This window comes from Canis lupus, chromosome 3 (genome assembly GCF_048164855.1).
Source record: "Canis lupus baileyi chromosome 3, mCanLup2.hap1, whole genome shotgun sequence".
NCBI classification, from domain to species: domain Eukaryota; kingdom Metazoa; phylum Chordata; class Mammalia; order Carnivora; family Canidae; genus Canis; species Canis lupus.
Window position 1 is genome coordinate 78,146,254 of NC_132840.1, and position 24,082 is coordinate 78,170,335.

Sequence of the window (24,082 nt, forward strand, 5' to 3'; positions counted from 1 at the left end):
CAAGATCAAGAGTCAGGCACTTCACCAACTGAGCCAGCTAGGCGCCCCTAGCTGTGTGTCCTTGAATGACCTCTCTGAACCTCATTTTTTTCCTCATTTGGAAACGTGGATAACGGCTAATTCATTGGGTCGATGTGAGGACTAATTGGGATGGAGCCTGATTCTTAGTAAGTGTGCAATAAATGTTAACTAGTCTTACTATGATTGTGCTCAGCTATTGATCTAATTTAAATCAAATTGTCTTTCTACCTTCAGTATAGAACCTGGGTATGTGAGTTTGTTCTTTAAAACATCTCCCCTCAGAAAACAAGTAACTTGTTTCTGGACCTGAGCCAACCACTTACCCATATGAGGTACTTAGTGCCAGCAAAATGGAAAATGAAATATTTTGACAATGTGCGATGGTCCTGAGGTAGGACATAAGAGGGTGCTGTTAGTAAAACAGTAACAGGAAGGATGGAGTAGTTTAGCTTTTATTTTTTATTTTTTTATTTATTTTTTATTTTTTTATTTTTTTTTAGTTTAGCTTTTAGAAGTGTGTGTGGTAACTTCTGTAAATCTAAAACTGTTCTTGAAATAAGGCTCATTTTTTTTTTTTCAAAAGTCATGGTAATGTGTTTCTGGGCTCAGCTCTCCCCCAGTTAATGGATCGACTTCATCTTTTGTAGCTCAGCAAACAAGCTAACAAAGGCAGTCACAGGGTAGGCACTTCTTGAGCTTGGTCTTATTTATGAAATGTGGGGCTTGGCTTCCTCTGAGGCATGTGTCTGCTTCGAAACTCAAATAAACAGACATTTGGGGGAAGAATAAATGATGGCTTCATGTCAGCCTTATAATCAGGATTGGCAGACATCCTCTGGGCAGGAAATGATGGAAGGGGATGGTAATGTTCTCGAGTGTTGGGGAGCACCCAAACTCAAGTCAGCCTGGGTTTCAAAAGAGTGTAGGATGAACTCTCTCCTCTCAGGGATGGTTAAACGGAGGCCATCACCAATAAGAGAAAGAGGATTGATTAAGCTCAACACGGGGTGTTAAGAGTGGGTAGGTAAGCAGCTGTTTCCAAATGCATTCTTGTTCTGTTCTTTCATTGCTCCCCAAGGATCCATAGTCCAAACCCTCTTACCTAAGAAACCTGAGCTTTTAATTAATCAGGAATGACTGTCCTGGGCAAAGAGCAATATAGTTCCAGGTGACTTCTCCTGAGACCTCTTCTATGATGTAGTGGGTGTGACGTGATAATCTCAGGGAAATTATGACTATATTCAGAGCTGTCTCTAGGGATCCTGCCGGGCCGAGACCAATGATGTTCTTCAGCCTTTGCCTCTCCAGAAGGGTTTTGCAGTGGAGTAGCAATCTCCAGAGAGCTAGGAGCTGGGAAACGAATTGCCTTAGCTTCCTTCAAACCTGTGTTGCCTTCCTGGCTTACCCGCCCTCCCCCCCATCATTTATTCATTCACACATGTTTATGGAGCATATATCCTGTATGAGGCAGCAAGCTCTATAACAGGCTGACAAAGATGAGTGGGGCATATATCTTGCCCAGATGGCAGTTACAGTCTGAGGGGAGGTAGGAAATGCACATCAATAATTATGATACAAGACGATAATGATGTGTTGAAAAGCAGAGTGGGTAAACTGCTCCAAGGTTGTTTTTGTTTCTAAAGATTTATTTTAGAGAGAAAGCATGAGAGAGAGAGAGTGGGAGGCAGGGTAGAGGGAGAGGGAGAAAGAGAATTCCCACCCCCATGCAGGGCTACAGCCTATGACTCCAAGATCACGACCCTGAGATCATGACCTTGAGATCACAACCCTGATATCATGACATGAGCTGAAACCAAGAGTTGGTCACTTAATGGACAGCACCACCCAGGCACCCTGCAAGGTTTTTTTTTAAGTACTTGTAAGGATTGATTTAAATGAATATGGAGGACATTCTCAAAGGAGAATATAAGCCACAAGGGGCAATGGGGAAGCCAAGAATATGTGCAGACTTGCTACAGAACCTTGGAATCTGCTTGAACTTTAGACCTGAAAATGCCCTCTAAGGTCATCTGGTCTCTACCTCAATGTGAGAATGTCCCCAGCAGGTTCAGTCTCTGCTTGAATACCTCCATTGATGGGGAACTCGCCATTTATTTTTGAAGTAACAGTGTCTGGTCACTGAAGGAAGTAGGGGAATCTTTAAGAATGGTATGTGTGAAAAAAAAAAGAATGGTGTGTGTGTGAGAGAGAGACAGACAGACAGAGACAGAGAGACAGAGACAGAGAGAGAGAGAGAGAGAGAGAGAGATGGTGGTGGGAGGGAGACAGAGGCAGGGCAGTCACCTAGTTTTGGTATCCTAGTATCCTAGGCTCTGCCTGAAGGACAGTGGGACCAAGGAGTGCTGACTGGCTGTTCTTTGAGTGAAGCCGGGGAGATTTTATTATGCTGAAGATGGAGCTTAATGTCCTGGTTCCAAGGTCCAAGGAGGCAAGGGTGAACTTGCACAGAAGGAGACCACGTGAGCAAGCCTTCAAGAACGGAGACTTTGCTCTGGCCAGCAAGATTTAAGCCAGTGCCTTACTATATCCCGAAAACAAGTCAGATTTACCTTTGGAAGCTAAATTAGAACCTGAAGACCACAGAGAAGGGGCTTCCAAGGGTGTTTTAGTAAGTGACCATTTCAGCAGGGGGTGGCAAGGCTCATTCAAAGCAACCCAGGTTAGTGGAAACTCGGGCTGCCCCCCCTCGTGAGAGGCCCACTGTCCCCTCCGCCTCCGTGTGCTTGGGGGAGGTAGGACCTTCCTGCAGACAACCCTCAATTACAGGAGTTGCTGGGCTCCAGCACTTGGAGATCTCTGCTAACTTACCTCAGATGGACAGGTAGACTTCTTAACAGGTAAGAGGTATTAGAAACATTTGGGGACAAATTAGGAATGAGGGCTATACTGATGTTACTGGTTGCAAATATGAAGCTGCGTATGTGGCCTGAGCATGCCATTAAAAATAGTTCTTGCCTGTCTGACTCAGGCTAAAAAGCATCCGACTCTTGATTTTGGGGTTGTGAGTTCAAGCCCCACGCTGGGTGTAAAGATTACTAAATAAATAAATAAACTTTTAAAAACTATGTATATCTAGAAAGTAAGCTCTGCTTAATATTTGGGATATCATTTCTTTGAAAAATATTTAGAATTCAACAGGAACCCCCAAGGGAATGGCTGTTGACTTGGCGGCATATTTTAGCTAGGACACAAATAGAAACTGAATTAAACAGGGAAACGAAGTGATTGGTTTGCAGAATGGCAATCCCAAATATTAATCTGTTGACCAAATTGCAAATCAGGTCAAAGGCTTCATGTAAAAAATGACACAACCAGCTTGAATGGTGACTGGAAAGATATATTGTTATAAGAAGTTGAAATGGAGGAGCTCCTGGGTGGCTCAGTTCAATAAGCATCTGCCTTCGGCTCAGGTCGTGATCTCAGGGTCTTGGGATCCAGCCCTGCTTCGGGCTCCCTGCTCAGTGGGGAGTCTGCTACTCCCTCTCCTGCCTGCCGATCCCTTTGCTTGTGTGTGTGCGTGTGCTGGCATATAAATAAATAAGTAAATAAGTAAGTAAATAAATCCGTCTTTTAAAAAAACTCTTGTAAAAAAGTCAAAATGCAGTAATATGATAGAGTGGAGAAAACACTGGTTTTGCATTCAGAATCCCTGAGTTTGAATCCCATCTTGACACTTAAAATTCTTAATCTCTCTGGGCCTCAGTTTCCTCTATTGCTAACATGGAAAAAAGGGCACTTAACTCGTTGGATGTTTCAAAGGCCTCTGGAGAAAAGACAGTGCTTGGCTCAAGAAATCCTAGGTGAATCGGAAAATCTTTAGGACCCTGGAACATTCCTAATCTACACTTGGTTGATTTTGTATTTGGTGCAAGTCCTCATTCTTATATATTGGCTTTGAACCCCAAGGGTACGAGCCTATAAATTGATTATTTAGGGATATCCTTTTATTAAGTGGTGGTGTTGCAAAGTTTTGTGTAAATCAGGTAATATGTAAAATGCATTTGGGAAACTCCCCACATAAGGAACTCCCTTTGTGTAAGCCCAGAGGCCTTTCCAAAAGCTTTCCAAAAGAACTGTTCTATTACATTTTTTGTGCAGATCTCCACATCCACATGTTGGAATTAGTTCTATCAAGGTATTTCATTAACTCCTTGCTGTGTGTGGGCTTATGAGGGAATGAGACGCATTCCCTCATAAGAGATGGGTGGAGACAAAAGCAGAATGAGCATTTGGACTCCTTAGTGCAATTTGTTTTTTCATTCTTCTTAGAAGTAAAAATGCTACCTCTAAAATCTATACCAGAAATGATCAAGGTAAAATATGGCTAAAAGATGTTTGATTTACAAAAAGCATTTTCAATTTCAGCCTTGTGACCTGGTCCAAGATTTCTCTTGTCAGAGCCTCAGTTTCTCAGCTGTGAACCTGGGTGGGATGGGGTAGAGGAAGGACAGATCAAATATCTAATGAAATTGGACTAAATTTCTAATGTTTCTTGCATGCCTACAATTCGATGCCCTCAGGAAGCTTTAGGGCTCATACATTTTCCAGCTGTCAGACGGAGTTAATATATGTCTTCCAAAAGTACCAGATTACTTCAGGGGAGTGATTGAGGATATGGGAAATTGGGCTCATTCTTTTCCTGGATATAGGGAGAAACAAAGCCATTCAACATTCAGGGACATGTTTTATGTTTATTTGGACACTATCAAGTTACTTAGCAGGTGGCTTCCTCCTAGAATGTGCCTTACTCATTTATTAATTGAATAAAAATGTTTGCACATGTAAAGAAACAATCTATTTGAATGGGTTCCTTTTGTAAAAACAAATGATTTGGGACGCCTGGGGGGCTCAGCTGTTGAGCATGTGCCTTCGGCTCAGGGCATGATCCTGGGGTCCTGGGATGGAGTCCCACATCGGGCTCCCCGCAGGGAGCCTGCTTCTCCCTCTGCTTGTGTCTCTGCCTCTTTGTGTCTCTCATGAATAAATAAAATCTTTTTAAAAAAATAAAACAAATGATTTATATATGAATGACCATTCTGATGTGTACATTTTAAAAATTTGTGTTTTCATACACTAGGATTGCTTAAAGCAAAGTAGACCTTTCTAGTTCATAGACTCTAGAGCTACAATAGAGTGTAGAGCTCACCCAGCGTAACCAATCCCCAGATCTCAATTTCAGGGCATGTAAAATACCGCGCAGTCACTGAATTGAGGCGAATTATGAGGGCAGTGGTCCAGAGTGTCAGCAACTTAGAAGAAGGGTTGGGGGGTGGAATGCAAGCCCAGGGGACGCCTGCCACTGGGGACAGCTTGAGGGCAGAGTACAGCTGGAGAAACAAACGGGCTATTCCTGAAAAGTGGGAACACCTGACAGCGTGACTTTCAGTAAGGCAAGAGCTCACAGTAAATGCAGAATTTTACAGGAATTAATTATTTACAGTTACTCCCTCCAGATACATTCCTTGCAGAAAGATCAACAACTCAGGGTGCAGTGGGGATGGTTGTGAAAAGCCAGATTACAGGGGCTGCCACTGAAAATCCCCCACTGAGCCCCCACCTTCTTCAACTCCTTTTTGGAGTCCTAAGAAAACGATTCTAAATTTTTTTGGGTGAGATGGTATGTAAAGGCTAGTATCCAACTGATGCTTGGCAAACAGGCCATTGTTTCCCATCAGAACTAAGCAAGTTTTACAATTTCAGCATTTGTGTCTCAAGGAAGTTACCACAGTTCCGTTCAACCCTGGGAGCAATTTGCAGCACAGTGTGCAAACGCCTCTACTCTCTGAGTCTTGGTTTGCTTGTCTGTAAAAGGGGTTATCTTCTGACTTAGGGAAAGTGAAATGGCCGGAATTCTTGTCAGAAATAAAAGCCTACAGGGGTTGCTTTAGCACTTGAAAGGAATCCTTTCCTACCTTTGGAGCCTTTCTCACTGAGTTAAGCTTCTAGCTCTTTGAGTCTCTGGGTCTTTGTTTGCAAAGCCATTTATTATCTGTGAAGCTTTGCCTTTTTGATATGGAATTTCAGTAAAAGTCTGTAACCTGCCTGTGTCTGTTTCCTATTATCTCGAGCAGTAGAAACAGTGGAGATAAAATGATGGGTTCTTTCTTGGAAATCTCCGTTCCATCATTCCAGAATTTTGTGATCACCACCATGTAAACTCCCTCAGGGCACAGACTTGCTTTTGTGAGTCCCTGTTTTCCAGGCATCCAGAACACAGTGTACCCAATAAACATGTTTGGATGGGTGAATGAAGGAAGATTTATAGTAGATACATTCTCTTGTTCTCAGCCCTCACCCAACTGAACATTATGATCCAAACTGTTCTTTTGTAATTTCAAGAATATACCATGCTCTCCGGGTGCCTGGGTTTGTTTGAGTGTCCCGCTATAGATTTCAGCTCAGGTGGTGATCTCTGGGTCCTGGGATTGAGCCCTGCATCCGGCTCTGTGCTCAGCAAAGAGTCTGCTTCTCTCTCTCTCTCTCTCTCTCTTTCTGAAGTAAATGAATAAAAACTGAAATCTTTAAAATATATATACCTCGCTCCCTTTCATACCTCAGTGTCTTTGCATGTGTGGCCTCTCTGTCTAGAAGCATGTCCTTCCTCTACCTGGAAAGGTCCTCTGCTGACCTTCAACCTTGGGTAGGTACTGTCTCCCCCACGAAGATCTCTCTGGATCAAGATCTCTCTCTCCTCTGGGTTCACACTGCATTTGACACATGCCTCTACTGAAGTGGCTTTTCTTACCAAACTGTAGTTCTTGGATTGGTTTTCTGCTCTCCTCTCCCGCCCAAGGTTTGAAGCAATGGAGGCCAGTGTCATCTCTGATAGGTGTTCAAAAATCATGTTTCAGAATAAATGGTTTCGTAGAAACTTTTCAGGAGGCCTTCACAGTACCCAGTATTGTGGAATGCTTAGAGTCTGGGCATATTAATGCTTTTTGATTGATTTGCTAGATTACCAGGTACTCTACCATGCTTCGGTTTTCTTAGCAGATACAGGCTGAACTCTGTCTTCAATGGCATAATCGTAGTCACGTTTTGTTCCTCTGAAACGTAGCATCTACCAACAATACAACACAAATACACACAAATTAAAAGGAAAAAAACTTGATATCCCTATGCCCTAAATGTCCCCCACTCCACCTCTCTCTCTCTCTCTCTCTCTCTCTCTCACACACACACACACACACACACACACACACACACTGCTTTTTCACAGTCCAGATGAAGGTCCTAGAAGAATGTTTAACACAGTAGATGCTCAATGACTATTTAAAAATGAATAGATATTGGGACACCTGGGTGTTTCAGTCAGTTAGGAAGATGTCTGGCTCTTGATTTTGGCTCAGGTTGTGATCTCAGGGTTGTGGGACTGAGTCCTGTGTCGGGCTCTGTGCTTAGCACGGAGTTTGCTTGAGATTCCCTCTCCCCCTCCCTCTGCCCCTCTCCCCTCTTGCACTCTCTCAAAATAAAATAAAATCTTTTAAAAAAATTAGATGTCACTCACTTGCTTCACTGCCTAATTTCTGGAAGAAGTGGTGTAACTTTGCAAGCCTCCATTCATACTTCCTCTACTCACTCTTGAACTTCTGCCCATAGCATTTCTTCTCTGGCTGCTCCACTGCAGTTTTTCTCTTGGAGATCACCAGTGACCTAATTATAAAATCTAATGGAATTATCTCAGTCTTTCCCCTGCCTGACTTCATTATAGCCTTTGGCATCATTTATCTTTCTGAAATGTGTGGCGTAGTTGAAAAAAACCATGAGTTTTCCAGTAGAGAGACCCTAGCTGAAAGGTGTGCCCATCCTCTACTTGCTAGCTGGGTGAACTTGGGCAAGTCGCCTTTTAAAATCTCTCATCATCCTAAAATGGAGTTTTGAAATCTCTTTCTCGGGGTGGCTGAGAGGGTTACATGGGATTTTGTGTGCGAACACTTAGCCCCAGCGCCTGGCTTTCAGTAGGCATTCAATAAATGTTGGCACCTTTCCTCCCCTTTACTTCCGAATCATCCCTCATTCTTGGTTTTCCTCCAATCTATGTCTACGAATAGATCTTCACAGGGCTTTTCTTTTCCTCTTTTCCTTGTCCGCCTCTTCTTATTCCACATTTTTCTCCTGCCCTATTTCAGATTTTCCCCCATCTTTTACCTGAACTCTTTGCCGTGTGTATAGCCGATATTCCAAAAATATGAAACACTGAATACGAGCCTCCAGATTGGACTCTGTGTGTCCCATATTTTGTTCCTCCACTACATATTTCACAGTCCCTAGAACTGATGGTCTTCAAACACAGGTTGATAATATCATTCCCCCTGCAACAAACAAAAAATTTGAATAGCATTTTTATTTTTTTAAAGATTTTTATTTATTCATGAGAGACATACAGAGAGGGAAGCAGAGACACAGGCAGAGAGAGAAGCAGGCTCCATGCAGGGATCCCGATGCAGGACTCGATCCCGGGACCCCAGGGTCATGCCCTGGAGGATCACGCCCTGAGCCGAAGGCAGGCTTTAAACCGCTGAGCCACCCAGGGATCCCAGCATCTCTTTGTTTAAAGAATAAAATCTAAACTTTGAACACTTACCAATCTGATTCTCATTTGGCCTCATCTCCTCTGTGTCCCTCCATAGGCCCTTAACTTACTGCTCCCTATTTTCAAAAAATGCTTCATGAGTATTGACCCCTCAGTGCCTTTATTACAACTGCTTCTTTATGGGCAGCCAGCGGCTTAGCACTACCTTCAGCCCAGGGTGTGATGCCAGGATCCTGGGATCGAGTCCCACATCGGGTTCCCCACAGAGAGCCTGCTCCTCCCTCTGCCTGTGTCTCTGCCTCTCTCTGTGTGTCTCTCATGAGTAAATAAATAAAATCTTAAAAAAAAAAAACAACTGTTTCTTTATTCCAGAATGCCCTATTCTTCTTTTCTACTGGAATTCGTACTTTATCTTAGGTACGGATGCGTCCACAGAGCCAGCCTCCACCACCTCTTTCCCTCTAGTTAAAATGTAGCGATCTTCCCACTTCTCACACCTCTTTTTCACTTATATTTTGCACTTAATTAATCCTGCCTTGCTCCACCGTGTGCTTCAGTGCCCAAACCACGCCTTCTTTGTCTTGCTGCACTCTTAGCAGTTGGTAAGGAACCTCACACAGTGCTCTAGCTTAACAGATACTTGTAGAATTAAACTTGAGTTGGAAGTCAACAGGAATAGTCCTGCTTCCTCACGGGGGTATCCTCAGGGGACTTAATTCAGGATAACAGAGACTCACGTTTACAGACCACTTACTCTGTGCCAAGCACTGTTCGAAGTGTCCTATGCTGTTTGAGTGCCCACGACAACCCAGGGGGGAGATGTTATTAATCACTATGATCTTACAGGTGAGGAGACTGCGATGGAGAAATTAAGCAACCTACTCCCAAACCAAACAGTTAGTGAGTGGTGGAAAGGGGTCTAAAGCTCAGATAGCATGCCTTGGGCCTGTGCACTTCGTCACAAGGTTGGAGTGCCGATGGCATTTGCCACTTCCAAGGAAAGCAGCATAATACTCAGACCATGCCACCTGCAAGGACAGCAAGGAGACAGATAGGGTGACGTCAGGAAGTTTCTTCCGGCCTTGGTTTGCACAAAGACCGTCCTTGTAAGGCTCAGAGGACAAGAAGATGATGTCTGCTGTGCCTTGGTATCCCGGTGTCAGGAGCACAGGGCAGCCAAATGTTGCTGTGCAAAAAAGTCTTCTTTGACTCTTAAGCCTTTTGATGAGCAATTAAACCAGGGAGGCTTATCTGGTGACCGTCTTTCTCCCGAGGTGGCGTCATTGTTCACCCTGACCCCTGCTAAAGGCTGGCGGAAGTGCTTTGCCAACCTCAGGCATTCCTGGTGGCTGAGAGGCCAAGCCAGCGCCCTGTCCTAGGGACCTGAGACTCCACGCAGGCCTCGTGCCATTTCCTTTCTCTTCCTCAGAAGGAGATGCTGGGCCTGGTGGCTGGCCAGCTGTGGTTTTATTGAGATTTGTTCAGCCAGCACGCTCTGGCCTCCTCTGACCACACAGATCCTGTGCAGTTTCCCCTGACGTCTTGGGCAGCTAGTACCTCCTCAGGGAAATGAGGTAGGGATTACTGAAAGGAACAGAATGCAGATGGCAGGTCTGTGAGGCCCCAGCTTCTTTCCAGCTCTTCCTCTTGCTCCTGTCTCCCCACTCCTGGCTCCTTGTCCTGTCACCACCCTAGTGACAAGTCCCCGATTTTCTGTCCCATCATGCAAGACATTACAGTCGTTTATGGGTTTCAGGGAGGTGTTTAGGATCCAGTAATCAAGATGCATAAATGAACTGCCTTTTTTTTTTTTAAAGTGAGAATCTGGGGCCTCACAGATCCTTGGTGGGGGGGTGGGGGACTGGGCCTTTAAGACATCATCTCTTTCCTGCCACTGCCTTTAACTAAGCTCCAGTTACCTTTAAAGATGTTCAGAGAAAGCCATTCTACCCATCGTTGGTCATACATTCCAGTCCCTAACTGGATTTACTCTCAATAGATGTTTATCATCCAACCTGAATCTCCCACACTGAGCTCTACACTCACTTCCTCTTGCTGGCAGCACAAGGAGAGCTAGAAGGTAGGACCTCCCATCCTTCACTTTGCATTTAAAGAAGGATAATAACCCCGCGCCACAGCATCATTCACATTTCTGTCCGATTTCCAGCTTCTCTGGTAGTAACAGGGTCCACTCGGTGCATGCCTGCTGCCTGCTTCTTTCCCTTCCTTGTACACAGGTCAGCCCTTGGGTTTGGAAGTTCCCTCGTCCCAAGCTTGCCGGTGGGGACCCTCTGGATTGTGGCAGCAGTGTTGAGGGGGACACTCCTGGCTTGGCTCTTGGGAGTTGCCAGCCCCTGGGACCCCTTGGGCAGTTGGGATGGTGGGTCCCTGGGGTCTGGCCCTTTGCACATCAGTGGGATAGGCATTCAGGAGAAATCTGGCTTCACAGCTAGTATTTTTCACTTAGGTTCCCTCCTGAAGTTTTGGCTGAAAACCAGACTATAGTTAGTGGGTCTCCAGAAGTAATGGACAGGTGTTGGGTGTCTTGTGTCTGCAGGAAAAGGGAGCCTGAACAGCTGAGCATAAACAACAGTTGCTTGGTAATATGAGCTCCTTTCATTTAAAGTCAGAGGCCTGGCTGCGGCTGGGGGAAGGGAGGCCAGGTTGTTCTGGCCACCACCTGTCTGGGAGGCCAGAGGTGAGGTCAGCTTCCCAGAGAGAACCACAGAGTCTTCTCAGAGCCAAATGTGGGACAGTGGCAGGGAGAGGAATGCAGGGGCTGAGATTTTGAAGTCCTAACCCCCATGCCGCCAGCTGCTTGGGGAAGTTATTTTTCAGCATTCTGTGCTTCTATTTGCCCACTTGTCAGACAGTGGATGGAACTGAATAGCGGCCTAGAGCTTCGTGATACACCCAGCCGAAGTGAGGGCTGGTAAAATTCGGGTGCCACGGGGGCCCCCCTGCTTTCCGGAGCTGATACGGTTGCTGAGATTCCGGTGGCCTCCAATGGGCTCCCAAAGACCTGGGTTCAAGTTCCGGCTTTGTCTTTGAGATGATTATTATTTATCTATGACCTTGGATAAAGTTTTGTCTCACTCCTAGGTCACTGGGAAGATAAAATAGTATGTAGGGACGTCCTTTACAGAAGCGTAAAGGTTACTATGCCACAAAACACCCAGGATACAAAACACCCAGGAAGAGAATCTAAGAGGAGAAACTTGGTTCTTCCCTCAACACGCTTGTTGTCTGTTTAACAGTAAGGATGGCTCGCCGTCTAGGGGCTCTCATTTCTCAAAGCAGTTCCCCCTTTATCATCTCACTGGGTCATGCCATGGTAAAAAAAAAAAAAAAAGACAAACAGGTGGCAGGGGGCCGGGGGATGTGGTTTGAACGGGGTTTTAGTGGATAAAGGCTTGAAGGAAAGAAGGCAGCAGTATGCAAGGAGATCTGCTGGGGACCTGCGGTCCTCTGGGCATCTGCTTGCTGCTCAGCCAAGTGAAACCATTTCAGATTTCGTTTGGAGGAGGTTTTCCCTCAGGCCGGGTGAAATGTAAATGATCATTCTCAACTACTGCTGTGCCCAAGGCTTAGATTAAATCTCCCAGGATTTTTAGATTTTAGGTCCAGAATCCTATTGTGGGTGGGAAAAGCGGCTGCAGTGGGTGGGAAGAGGGAGCCTGGTGACTTTAATTCCTTCTAGGAGGCATCCATTTAAATTCAGAGTGCTCAACTTTGGGGGGGGGGGCCTGGTCCCCCTATGAGTCCACCCCCCATACCCATCAAGTCGATTAGCCCTGTGTTGTGGATCATCATGTTTGTGTTTGTGTGTTTGCTTTGTGTTGTTTGGCTTCCTGTTTCGGCAGGCTCCTCAACAGGCAGGTTCCTTGCAATGGGAAGTTACTGGATCCCCTGCAAAGCGCTTGTCCTTGGAGGAAGTCCAGGGCAGTGAGCAACTGGCGCCTGGGCTTAACTCCGTATCCTGAAGTTTGGAGTTGCCATCATGCGCCCTCAGCATTCCCCGGGGCCGGAAGAAGCATTCTGTTCCTTGCCAGGCCGGACACCTGAAGGGGGTTTCTCCTTTCTGTGTCATGTCCGGGAGTTAAAAAAGTGATACCAAACCACCTTTGAGGGAGCCAATGGCCGGATGTGGAGAGTCAGAAATAAGACGAGCCGATGTTCCAGGGAGTCATTTACAGGTGGGCCTGGCCTTGGCTTTCCGGCCACGGTACCTCTGTCCCCCAGCGCAAAACTTACTTCCCGTCGTTTCCTGGCCTCTTGGACATTGTGCAATGTCCTGAAACCTTGAGCTCCTCTCCGTGGGTCATTCCAGGGCGTGATGGACTGACCCATGGCCAGTTGTCATACTTGATGTCTCACTGGCCTGCAGGGACATATTTTCTTGCAGTGAGTTCTTGTAGTCTTTGAGAAATGTGCTATTTGTTCAGCTTTGGGACACTCATGAAATGTTCCTGCATCCTCCATGCTGGTGGGGAAGCTGGGCATCAGCTCTTCACTGGAAATTGGACTCATAGAGTCCATAGAGGGGCAGAGAAGAAATCGAATCGAATTGTGGATTCAGCGGTGCATTCTTCTGTGCTCCTCCTGGTCTATCTGAAAGCTACTGACTCTACTTTGTGGAGAGGCGATTAGTGGAGAGGCTTATGCTCTGGACTGGGAGGGAGGAGAATGGACCATACAGCCTCTGCTCTAGAAGCTGGGCTGGTTTAGGCTCAGTCCCAGGTGGAGAATGCCTCGTTCAAGTGGATCAGTTCTCGGGCCAGGCTCTCAGGGCTGGAGGTACTTGGGTCTAGGGAGTGAGTGGGTCAGCCTACCTTCAGACACTGCCCGGGCTGATTCACTTCCCGGGTTCCATGACCTGGGGGACATCTTAGACTTTCTGTGACTCAGTCCATACCCCTTGCAGGTTGAAGCAGAATTGAATCATCCCCCAGGAACGTAACTCCCAGGGGGCTTTGCTGGATGCTTTGCCTTCTGGGTGCTCACCTTCCAATAACTTCATTGTGTGCTTGGGATGGGGCTACAGTATTGACAGGGCAGCTCAAGATGGAGAGGGATCAGTCCCTGTTTCCTTGCTGGTCCTGTGTGTCCTGTGTCTCTCAGATCCTATTGTCTGTCCTTCCTCCGTAAGTCATGTCCGCTGTCCTCAGCTTATTCCACAAGAGAACCCTTCTCTCCTCTCAACTGGTCATTTTGGAAGCAGCCTCCAGGGAACCTTACGGGAAGGGGAGAGGGGAAGGGGCTCTGACTACTCCCAGCCTTCCCGTGCACCTGCCTGCCCTCCCAAACCATTCAAAGAAAGCACTTTTTCTTCGAAGACATCCTGCTGAAAATGAAAAGCCCCCTGCTTTCCCCTCAACCCTGGGTCTTGGGTGGCCTTGGGGAGTGAGGACTGAATTCCTGATTCCTCCCTTCCCCCAAAGAAAAAGCTGGGCGTTCGACTAATGGGAGCTTGCCTGGCCAATCGGTGCTTTGAGAAAGTTTGGTTTGTGATCCTGTTTCATTAGGCTGATTGGAGCAGCCGGTGCGCGGAGGTAGAGTCCCTCCCCAAGGGGCTCCGCGCTCGGCTGCCCCGGCCGTCGCTGCCGTGCGTGCCCCTTCTGGACAGAAGTGACCTCCCCTCCCCTCCCTCGGCTCCCCCCTCCCGCTTTTTTGTTTCTGTTTTTATCCAGTGTCTCGCTTCCTCTCTCTCCCCCCGCCCCCCGCCCCCCGCCTCCCGCCCTCCGCCTCCCTGCAGCGCCACGCCGGCTCCGCAGCCCGGGCGGCCGACCGCGAGCCGCTGAGAGCGCGCCGAGCCGCCCCTGGGGCCCCGCCGAGCCCCGCCGAGCCCCGCCGAGCCCCGCCGAGCCCCGCCGAGCCCCGAGGCGAAGACGCCAGCGCCGGGAGAGCGCGCGAGGAAAACAAGCGGGCGCCGCGGGAGCCCCGGAGGGCGGCCGGGAGGGGGGCGCGCCCCGGAAAGTTGCCCCGCGGCGCCCCGGGAGCCGGGCCTGCCCCCCGCGCGGCTCGGGCGGCGAGGGCGCCCCCGGGAGCGGCCCGGAGCGCGGACCCCATGCCGGCGGCCAACATGCTGGAGAACCTGCAGCCGCCCGCCCTGCAGGTGCCCGCGCCCCAGGGCGCGCCCGAGGGCGGCCCGCTCTGGTCCAGCTCGTCGACCCCCACGCTCCGCCGCCGGCGCTTCAAGATGCGCCGCACGAAGAACGTGCAGGAGCAGAGCCTGGAGGCCGGGCTGGCGCGGGAGCTGCCCGGCGTCCTGGCCCCGGGCAAGGAGTTCCTGCAGCTGCCGTCCATCGAGATCACGCCCTCCAGCGACGAGGACACCCCGTGGTCCAACTGCTCCACACCCAGCGCGTCTCCGCGCCGAAAGCGCTTCCTCCTCCGCAAGTGGCTCAGGGTGAGGGAGCGGAAGGAGTGCAGTGAGAGCAGGTACGTCCCCGCGCCGCCCCTGCCCCCCCCCCCCGCCCGCGCCTGCAGCCCCCGCCCCGGCCCCCGGGGGGCGTCCGGGCCCCCACCTCGGCGGGCAGCGGGGGCGCCCTCGCGGCTGCTGCGCGTGTCGCCCTCCGCCCCCCTCCGGGGCCGGGGCCGGGGCCGGGGCCGGGGCCTGGGCTGGGGGCCTGCGACTCCCTCCCCGTGGGGCTGCCCGCCGCTTTCCATCTCATTCCATCCTCTCTGCAGAATGAACAGGAAAGCCCTTGGCAGCTCGCATCTGTTGGGTCCTTAACCCGGGCAGGTCCCTACAGCCCGCGCCGGGCATCAGGAAAACTCTGCGCTAGGCACCACTCTTGTTCCCGTTTAAGACGTGGACACAACCGAAGCCGAGAGAGGTTAAGGGGCGCCTCCACCCTACACTTACACCGCTGAACTCCGCTTCAGTTTTTATGTTATCGTGGCCACAACCAGCTTGCCTGTCCTGGCCCACACGTGGAGTGCACCTGCTGGAACATGCAGGTTGAGAGAGGCTCATTTCCTACTACAGAGAGTCTTCGGACTTCTAGAGCTGCTGTGGTTTGTGGCAGCTCCTCCCCTTTTTTTTCCCCTGGGTTAGTGTGGCATCTGAATAGTGGGAGAAGTTGTCCTGTCACCCAGCGTAGAAAACCATAGGGCAGGTCCATACAGCCTTGGCTAGGAGGTGTGTTGGAGCCAATCCACCGCCTGGTTGCAGGGAGAGGGATCCTTACAGGCTCTTTGATACCATGGACTCTGCTCCTTTAGACACTCCAGAGTTCTATCTCTTAAGGGAGGTTGGCACCCTTCTTTGGGCAGCTGAAGGATTGGCCACCTTGCCCAGGACTCCTCCTCCCAGCCTGTCCTGTTTCATCCACATCAATTCAACCAGTGTTTATTGAATGTTCTCCTGAGCTCCATCTGGTACCGGCTAATGTTGATGGGGTCCTGGAGGGCGAGCAGGGAGGACTGGGTAGAAAAAGGAGGTGCCAAGTTGTAGGAGGAGGATGGGTGGAGACTCGTGTGACCAATTGAGACAAGTGAGTTTCACTCCTCTGGAGGAGGTGGAGCCATTGGAAAATAGAAAGATGCTGAGAGTCTCAAACTGACCAATACAGACAGGTGGTAGAAAACAGCAGGAAAAGTATGAGGCCGGGGGCATGAGATCAGGAAAGAGGAACAGTATGGACAAAGGCAAAAGAAGCAGGGTGGTGGCACCAGGCTGGCTCAGTGGGGAGAACCTGTGGCTCTTGGTCTCTTCAGGGTCGTGTGAGCACCACATTGGGTGCAGAGGTTACAAAAAAAAAAAAAAAAGAAGAAGAAGAAGAAGAAAGAAGTAGGCCTTGTCTCTTTGAGGGGACACTGAGGAATTGGTGGGGTTATGATAAGCTTTCCACAATCTCTTTTCCTTTAACTGGAAGTGGTTCTACTTTCAAGTGCGGATGTAGTTTTTTGTGGACCTGAGGATAATTCTTTCTGTCTGGTGCCCCATCCTGCTGCCTTTTCCACAGAGTCGAGAGAAGAGGAGCAAGCTTATTTTTAAATTTCTTCTCTTCTTCCTTTTTCTTCTCCTTCTTTTAAGATTTTATTTATTCACTAGAGACACAGAGAGGCAGAGACATAGCCAGAAGGAGAAGTAGGCTTCCTGTGGGGAGCCTGATGTGGGACTTAGTCCCAGGACCCCACGGGTCAGGACTTGAGCCAAAGGGAGATGCTCAACCACTGAGCCACCCAGGTGCCCCCCCTTCTTCTTCTTTTTTAAGGTAATCTCTATGCCTAGTGTGGGGCCCGACGTCACAACCAGACTCTACCAGCTGAGCCAGCCAGGAGCTAATCTTGAATTCAGTGCAATCCCTATCAAAGCACTGGGTGTTATGCTATATGTTGGCAAATTGAACTCCAATAAAAAAAATTAAAAAACATAGTTCATCATGGGTTGTCAGCTTTCCTCTCAAATGCGAGAGGCCCTCGTAGAGAGCCTCCCCTGAAATGCGAGAGACCCTAATAGAGACCCCGTTTTGGTTTGGGGATTCAGCACACATATTGAGGACAGAATATGGGGAAGAGTCTTGCATTGCGGCCAGGGTGAGGATGGGGGTGGATTTGGTTAGAATTAAGAAAGGTTTTCTTGGTTTTGAGAGTTGTCCAAGGATGCCATAGAATCTTCAGTATTCTTAAAATCAGGAAGGATTTTCACCCTCTAGGTGTAGATGAAAGCAGTCTTTTAAATGATGGCTTGCTGGCTGAGAAGAGTGTGTGTGTGTGTGTGTGTGTGTGTGTGTAATAAAGGCAGACTCTGGATTCAAACCCAAATTGGTCTGACTCCCATATCGTCTCTTACCCACTTACGCTGCCTCCTGTTGGAATCTCTCCGGATCTCCGCAAAGATAAAACCCCATCGTGGGGAGGCCTTAGGAATGAAAGGCTGCATGGAGGGAAAAGAAGCAGTCGAGCGAGTAGATGCTTGTAGATGCCCAGGAAGTTTGCCTGAGAAGGAGCTGGCGTTCGGAGGCAGCAGACCAGAAAGAATATTGGACGTGAAGCCAGAAGATTTCAGTTTATTTTTTTTTAAAGATCTTATTTATTTATTCATGAGAGATAGAGAGAGGCAGAGACACAGGCAGAGAGAGAGAGGCAGAGAGGGAGAAGCAGGCTCCATGCAGGGAGCCTGACGTGGGACTCGACCCCGGGTCTCCAGGGTCACGCCCTGGGCCCAAGGCAGGCGCCAAATCTCTGAGCCACCCGGGCTGCCCCAAGATTTCAGTTTAAATTTAAGTTCTGTCGTGTAGTGGGTGTGGGACCTTGGATACCTCACTTCAGTCATGCTCTGTGTGCGTCATCTTCATCATGGAAAGGGAGACGTGTCTCAGGAGTAATACACGTGCAAACGTTTTCCAGCCGCACCTGGGACTCCTCACGCGTTACAGGATTGGCAAACTGCTCTGCTCTGGGCTGGTTTAGCCGGGGCATCAGCATCCCAGGCCCGGCCTGCTGGCCTTCCTTCCTCTCCACACTCCCCACTCCGAGTCGACCTCTGTGCAGGGGAGAAAAGCCCCTTTCAGGCCTCCAGGGTCTGGTGCCATAGAAAGCAAGGGGCTGTGGATTTTAACTGCACGAAGTTAAACGCGGAAAGGATTGAGAGGAGCACCTGGGAGGCTCAGTGGTTGAGCGTCTGCCTCTGGCTCAGGGCGTGATCCTGGGGTCCTGGGATCCAGTCCCATGTCAGGCTCCCTGCAGGGAGCCTGCTTCTCCCTCTGCCCGTGTCTCTGCCTCTCTCTCTCTCTGTGGCTCTCATGAATATATAAATAAAATCTTAAAAAAAAAAAATCCTAGGAAGAAAGAAGTGGGGAAGATGGTTTGGAGAACCAAGGGCCTTGGGGTGCGGTACTGAAATAATGCATGCCCAGCTTCGTCTGGTTCATCTTCGTATCCTCACTGTCTAGCACTGTGCTTGGCCGTCTGTGGTGATTGATACATGTTTGTTGACAAATAAATAAAAAATGAGTGTAAGAATGATTCTTTTTTTCTCTACTGTTTGGAATGGAAGTATCTTTAATTCATAAGTCAAAATTTCCTGGAGGAGCTGAGTTTAGAGCTGAGGTTTTCTTTTTCCCCCATGACAGCTTTATTGAGATATAATTTATGTAACATACCAACCATTCAGTCATTTAAAGTATAAAATTCAGTGGTTTTTAGCATATTCCTGGATATGCATAATCTTCACTGCAGTCAATTTCAGAGAGCATTTTCGTGACCCCAAAAGGAAACCCACACCCTTTATAAATCAACCTCAGTGCTCCTGTTCCTCATCATGCTGGCCCATGCAGGCATGCCTCTGCTTACTGTGGAGAGCAGTAGGTGTTTCAAATTTTCTTTTGTTTTAAAAGTTCATATATTTATTTGAGAGAGAGCAAATGTGAGCAGGGGGATGGGTAGAGGGCACGGGAGAAAGAATCTCAAGCAGACTTCCTGCTGAGCATGGAGCCTCACGTGGAGCTCAGTCCCATGACCCTGAGATCATGACCCGAGCCAAAATCAAGAGTTGGCCACTCAACCAACTGAGCCACCCATGTGCCCCAAGAACAGGGTTTTTTTTTTTTTTTTAAGATTTTATTTATTTATTCATGAGAGACACAGAGAGAGAGGCAGAGAGGCAGGCTCCCTGTGGGGAATCTGATGTGGGACTCAATCCCAGGACTCCAGGATCAGGACCTGAGCCAAAGGCAGATACTTAACCCCTGGGCCACCCAGGTGCTCTAAGAGCAGAGTTTTGAATGGAGACCAGATGCTTGGCAAAAGCAGCACGGGGTTGGGGTAGGGGGTGGATTGTTGGCTTGAAGATGGGAACGGATGACCACGAATGGTCTCGATGAAGGATGTGGAAAACAGGGTGGTGAACTGATGGGCTGACAGATTTATGCTGAAGGGTTTGAGCTTGAGTTTATCAGTCAGTCAACAGCAATGCGTTGAGATCCCATTGACCGTGTGCTCAGTAAACAAAGAGGATTCAGCTCACGGAGGAGCTGCTATAGGTTCTAGAACCTGGGATTGATGCTGAGCCGTGCCCTGTGTGAACTGGGTGGTGAGGTAGGGGCCTGAGCCCTGCTTTGTTCTTGCAGCACTCTGGCTGGGAATCGTTGTCTTTGCCACCATTTAACATAAGATGGTAATTAAAAAAAAATATATATATATATATTTAGTTGGTTAGTTAGTTCTGGCCGCATTGTCCTCTGAGCTCCCTGAACAACAGAGTCCGAAGTGGATGGGACAAGCTTTTGGAATTAGTGCCTGTACGTCCCCCTGCATTCCTTGGCTGTCACTGGTTGTGGCAATTTTTCAAAACTCTCTCTTGAGGGGTGCCTGGGTGACTCAGCCAGTTGAGCAACTGCCTTCGGCTCAGGTTGTGATCCCGGGGTCCTAGGATCAAGCTCGGATCGATCGGGCTCCCCGCTCAGTGGGTAGCCTGCTTCTCCCTCTGCAGCTCCCCCTGCTTGTGCACTGGTTGTCTCTTCCTCTCTGTCAAATAAATAAACAAAATCTTTTAAAAAACCCCAAAAACTCTCTTGACCTGCCAGATTCTGTTGAAAAGTCAGAAACTGCACCGAGATGGCATCCTGTTCTGATTCCCTGAAAGGGGAAGGGAGCGCTGACAGGGGCCCAGCGTGCAGGTGTGGATGGCTACCTGTAGGCTGCCTTCCCAGGGGACTCAGCAGCACTTCTCTGCCTCTTTGTCCAGGGCGACACCCCCCCCCCCCGCCCTGTTATCGTCATCCTTTGCACCACCATTTCCCTTGGCTGTTCTCTCCCCTCTTCTGTGTAACATGCTCACCCTGCTTAGAGTCCCTTCACCTTAGAGCCTCAGGGTTTCTGCTCTGCTGCACACATCTGACCTCAGGCGGCGGCGCTCACTGGGTCTGCGCAGCCAGGTAGACCAAGGGTATCCACCTGGTGGTGCCAGCCTCTCTGGTGTGTGGGTTGGCAGGTAATGGCGTCGCTGGAGTATTTATCTTGATTCTTCAGCCCTTCCCTCTGACCTTTGGAGAGAGCCTTGCTTCTGGTTTCAGCTCCATTTCTGGGGGAGCCGGGTGAACTGGGCTTCCAGATGCTCTGTGCATACCCTGCCATGTATGAGAAGCCCGGCGAGTGGGGGAAGAGAGGAATGCCATGCTTTCTCAACACAAAACAGCAAGAACAAACGCAGAGGAGCCCTGTGATGCATCAGCAATTAGTGCTGCAAAAGGTGAAACTAGTGAAAACCTACTAGACCCATAAATCCTTGAGGGCGGGGACTGCATCTTTGGGCCAAGTTTGCTGCTGAGCGCCCTCAGTCTGTAATCACATTTAATCTGCACAAGAAACACCCCCCACCCCCCACCTCAAGGTGGGTTTTATGGCTGAGAAACCTGAAGTTCAGAGATCAACTTGCTCCTGATCAACCAGAGGCGAGGGTGAGATCTGAACCATTCCAGAGCCCGAGCTCCTGACAGACCATCTCTCCAGGGCCTGCAAACCGCTGGCTCTTGCATGTTTGAGAAGCCACCCGCGTGGAGGGGAAGGTGTGAGAGAGGGTGGGGACGAGGGCACAGGATGCGAAGGCCTCCGGGAGGAAGCGTTACGGGCAGGTGCCGCGAGTGAGGCCTCTGCTGACCGGCCTGGGCCATGGGCTCCGGGACAAGCCGCCGGCCTCTGGCTGTAGATGCGGTTTCCAGATGCTGACAGTTGGTGGAAACTGAGGGGGTCGAGGTAGAGCCCCAAGGGCTGACTCACACTGGCCAGGGTCCCCTGTGGGAGGTGGTATTTTTAAGAGTTTCCGTGGGGGTTATAGTCTCGGGGGCACCGGTTACGTGTCAGCCAGGAGGGGGGGGTGGCGGGTGATCCCGGGGCAGATTAGCGGGTGATGGTTCTGCCCTGGGTGGTTGGTTTCTCTCGAGTACTCTCCATCCACCAGTTGCTAGGCTGGTCACTGATAATTGCTTCTAGGGTAACACCGTTTTCCATTACGGCGTCTGAATGGCTAAGCTTCCTGACCTCGGCGGGCGAGCCCTGGGCCCAGAGCAGGTGTTCAGCCCCGCCAAGCTGGCCTGAGAGCGGCCCCCGCCGTGGTTGCCGGGTTGGGGTGCGTGCAAGAGCTTCATGCGCCCTGAGGCCTTTATCTGGAGCTTTTGCGCTCTTGGGTTTTTGCCTCTGTGGCCCACGTTGGTGTGGCGATGCGCGCAGGGGCTGTTGTACCTGGGGTGAAGGAAGATGGAGCTTTTACATGTCTCGTGGGGCTGGGCTGGGCCTGGGGGGTCTGCGAGCTCTGGCCCTGTGACTTCAGCACCTGAGAACAACCTTCCTGCTCCCGGAGGAGATAGCAAAGCTTCCATCCAAGATGCATAACTGAAAATCAAACACAGGCCTTCAGATGGGAGAGGGGAGGCGGGGAGGCAGGACGGAGCGGCTTCGAGCTGCAGCAAGGAGACAGCGGGCAGGGGCTGGCTACACCAACCCCCTGGCCCCGCCGCCCCGTGCCACCTTCTAAAAATAGTCCTGGTGTCAAATATTCTCTGTTTTCCAGACACTGTGTGTCTGGATTTTCAATTCAAATAATAGAGTTCAGAATCATCAGCAAGATGTGGCTGTGCCTCAGCTCAGATCAGCGGTGGATGAGGGGGGATAGGGAAATTGTGGCTTTTACATTGAAGGCCTCCCCCTGCTGCTCATTGCATTTTTTTTTTTTTTTTTTGGTCCCATGGTGTGAAGTCCTTTCTGCATCCTTCGTGCACACCCTGTGTTGAGATTCTGGTTCAACCCTGATTTGTAGATGAGATAAAGAAATAAGGTGCTAGGCACGTCAAGGTGGCAGATCTGGCTTATGGCCCGGGGACTCGGACCTCTGACCTCAAGTCTGGGCCAGTCTCTTCTCCAGAGTTGCCTCAGGCTTTATAAGCTCTCCCCACGTCAGCCCTCACTGCAGGAATGCCTCTTCCCAGCCTGCTGCCTCTTACCTACTTGGTTTGACCACAGAGAGTTGTAGTCTTGCTGCTTCTTGGTTAGCAAACGTAGTCAGGAAATGAGGGGGCTGAGTGAGGGAAGTAAAAAAAAAAAACAAAAAACAAAAAAAACATACACACACATACATACAAAACAACAACAACCCACTTGGTTTTTCCCTTGTCTTTCACAACTCTGGAAAAAGAATTTGCCTTGGGGGTCCAGCGGGGGCAAGGGGAGTATGGTAACCCTGGCATATTTGCACCCCCCACAATGAGGAGGATACAGAAAGATCTTATGGACGGTGGGTTTAGTGACACATTTCTGAGGCTCTGCAAGGGTCTCCCAGCTTCATAAAAGAAATGTTTGCAGCCTTGGCAGTGGCTATCGTGTGTGTAATAAAATAGGTAGTTAACACAAATATTGGGGACAGTAGAGACGAGGAAGACACAGCTCATCATTTCGCTGTGCTAACCCAACCACGGGCAGCATATTGGGTGTATTATGTATTTTATTTTATGTCCTCTGATAAAAAAAAATGAAAATTTAGTAGGTGAGCAGCCCGGGTGGCTCAGTGGTTTAGCGCTGCCTTCAGCCCAGGGCGTGATCCTGGAGACCCAGGATCGAGTCCCGCATCGGGCTCCCTGCATGGAGCCTGCTTCTCCCTATGCCTATGTCTCTGCCTCTCTCTCTCTCTCTCTCTCTCTCTCTGTGTCTTTCATTAATAAATAAATAAAGTATTTTAAAAAAACCTTTAAAAAAAGAAAATTTAGTAGGTGATATATAGCTATATATGTAAGAATTTGAGGAAAAAACTTTTCTTCCTTTCTCTCTTAAGAATTGTGAATAACCAAAATTACTTGAGTTTAATTCTCTTTTGCATATTACAGTGATATAAACAAGATGGTCTTTTAACTTGGAAATCTGTTAAAAAATTTTACAAAAACCATAATTCTGAAATATATAATTATGATTATACCATTTATTAGACAGGTTCAACTCTCTGAATTGACTTCCTCCTCTTTAAGTTGGAAACCATTATGTCTATTAAGAATGCTGCGTTTTGGGCAGCCCTGGTGGCGCAGCAGTTTAGCGCCGCCTGCAGCCCAGGCGTGGTCCTGGAGACCCTGGATCGAGTCCCACGTCAGGCTCTCTGTATGATGCCTGCGTCTCTGCCTCTCTCTCTTGTCTCTATGAATAAATAAATAAAATCTTAAAAAAAAAAAAGAATGCTGCGTTTTCTCATTCAGGTTTCCTTTCTAAGTGATAGACTTTTTTATGTTTCATTGGGCTCTCCTGTACCTTTTCCCGGTAGAAGGTAGGGCGGAGTGTAAAGTCCCTAGGTTGAGGACAGGTGAGTCTGCAAAATGAGGGGGAAAAAAAAAAAAAGAATTCCTGCAGCACTGTTTCTGGAGGAGCCCTCAGGATGCGATACTTCTCCAAAGTGGGGTTAAGAGCCTGCTCATCAGAGATGCCACTTAGCCTCGTCCTCGCGTTTTCCACAACCACACGTATGCGCCAGTGCCAGTCTGACGCCGCAGAGCCATCTGCCTTGATCCGGCAAGTGTTTGTGTT

The 24,082-nt window shown here is 49.0% G+C and overlaps 1 protein-coding gene across 6 annotated transcripts in view; it reads left to right on the top strand.

Annotated features, from left to right (window-relative positions):
- GRAMD1B (GRAM domain containing 1B) overlaps window positions 1-24,082 on the top strand; it is a 234,111-nt gene that overhangs the window by 53,504 nt on the left and 156,525 nt on the right. For 2 of the 6 annotated variants that reach the window (XM_072822428.1, XM_072822429.1), the window contains exon 1: window positions 14,628-15,016. The exons of 1 other annotated variant lie outside the window; for it this stretch is intronic. In XM_072822428.1, coding sequence (XP_072678529.1) covers window positions 14,643-15,016 — 374 coding nt within the window. In that variant the 5' untranslated portion in view covers window positions 14,628-14,642. Of the gene's footprint in view, window positions 1-2,551; window positions 2,880-14,392; window positions 15,017-15,265; window positions 17,602-24,082 lie in introns of those variants that run through there. 3 more of the 6 variants (XM_072822445.1, XM_072822436.1, XM_072822444.1) reach the window with 3 other exon arrangements.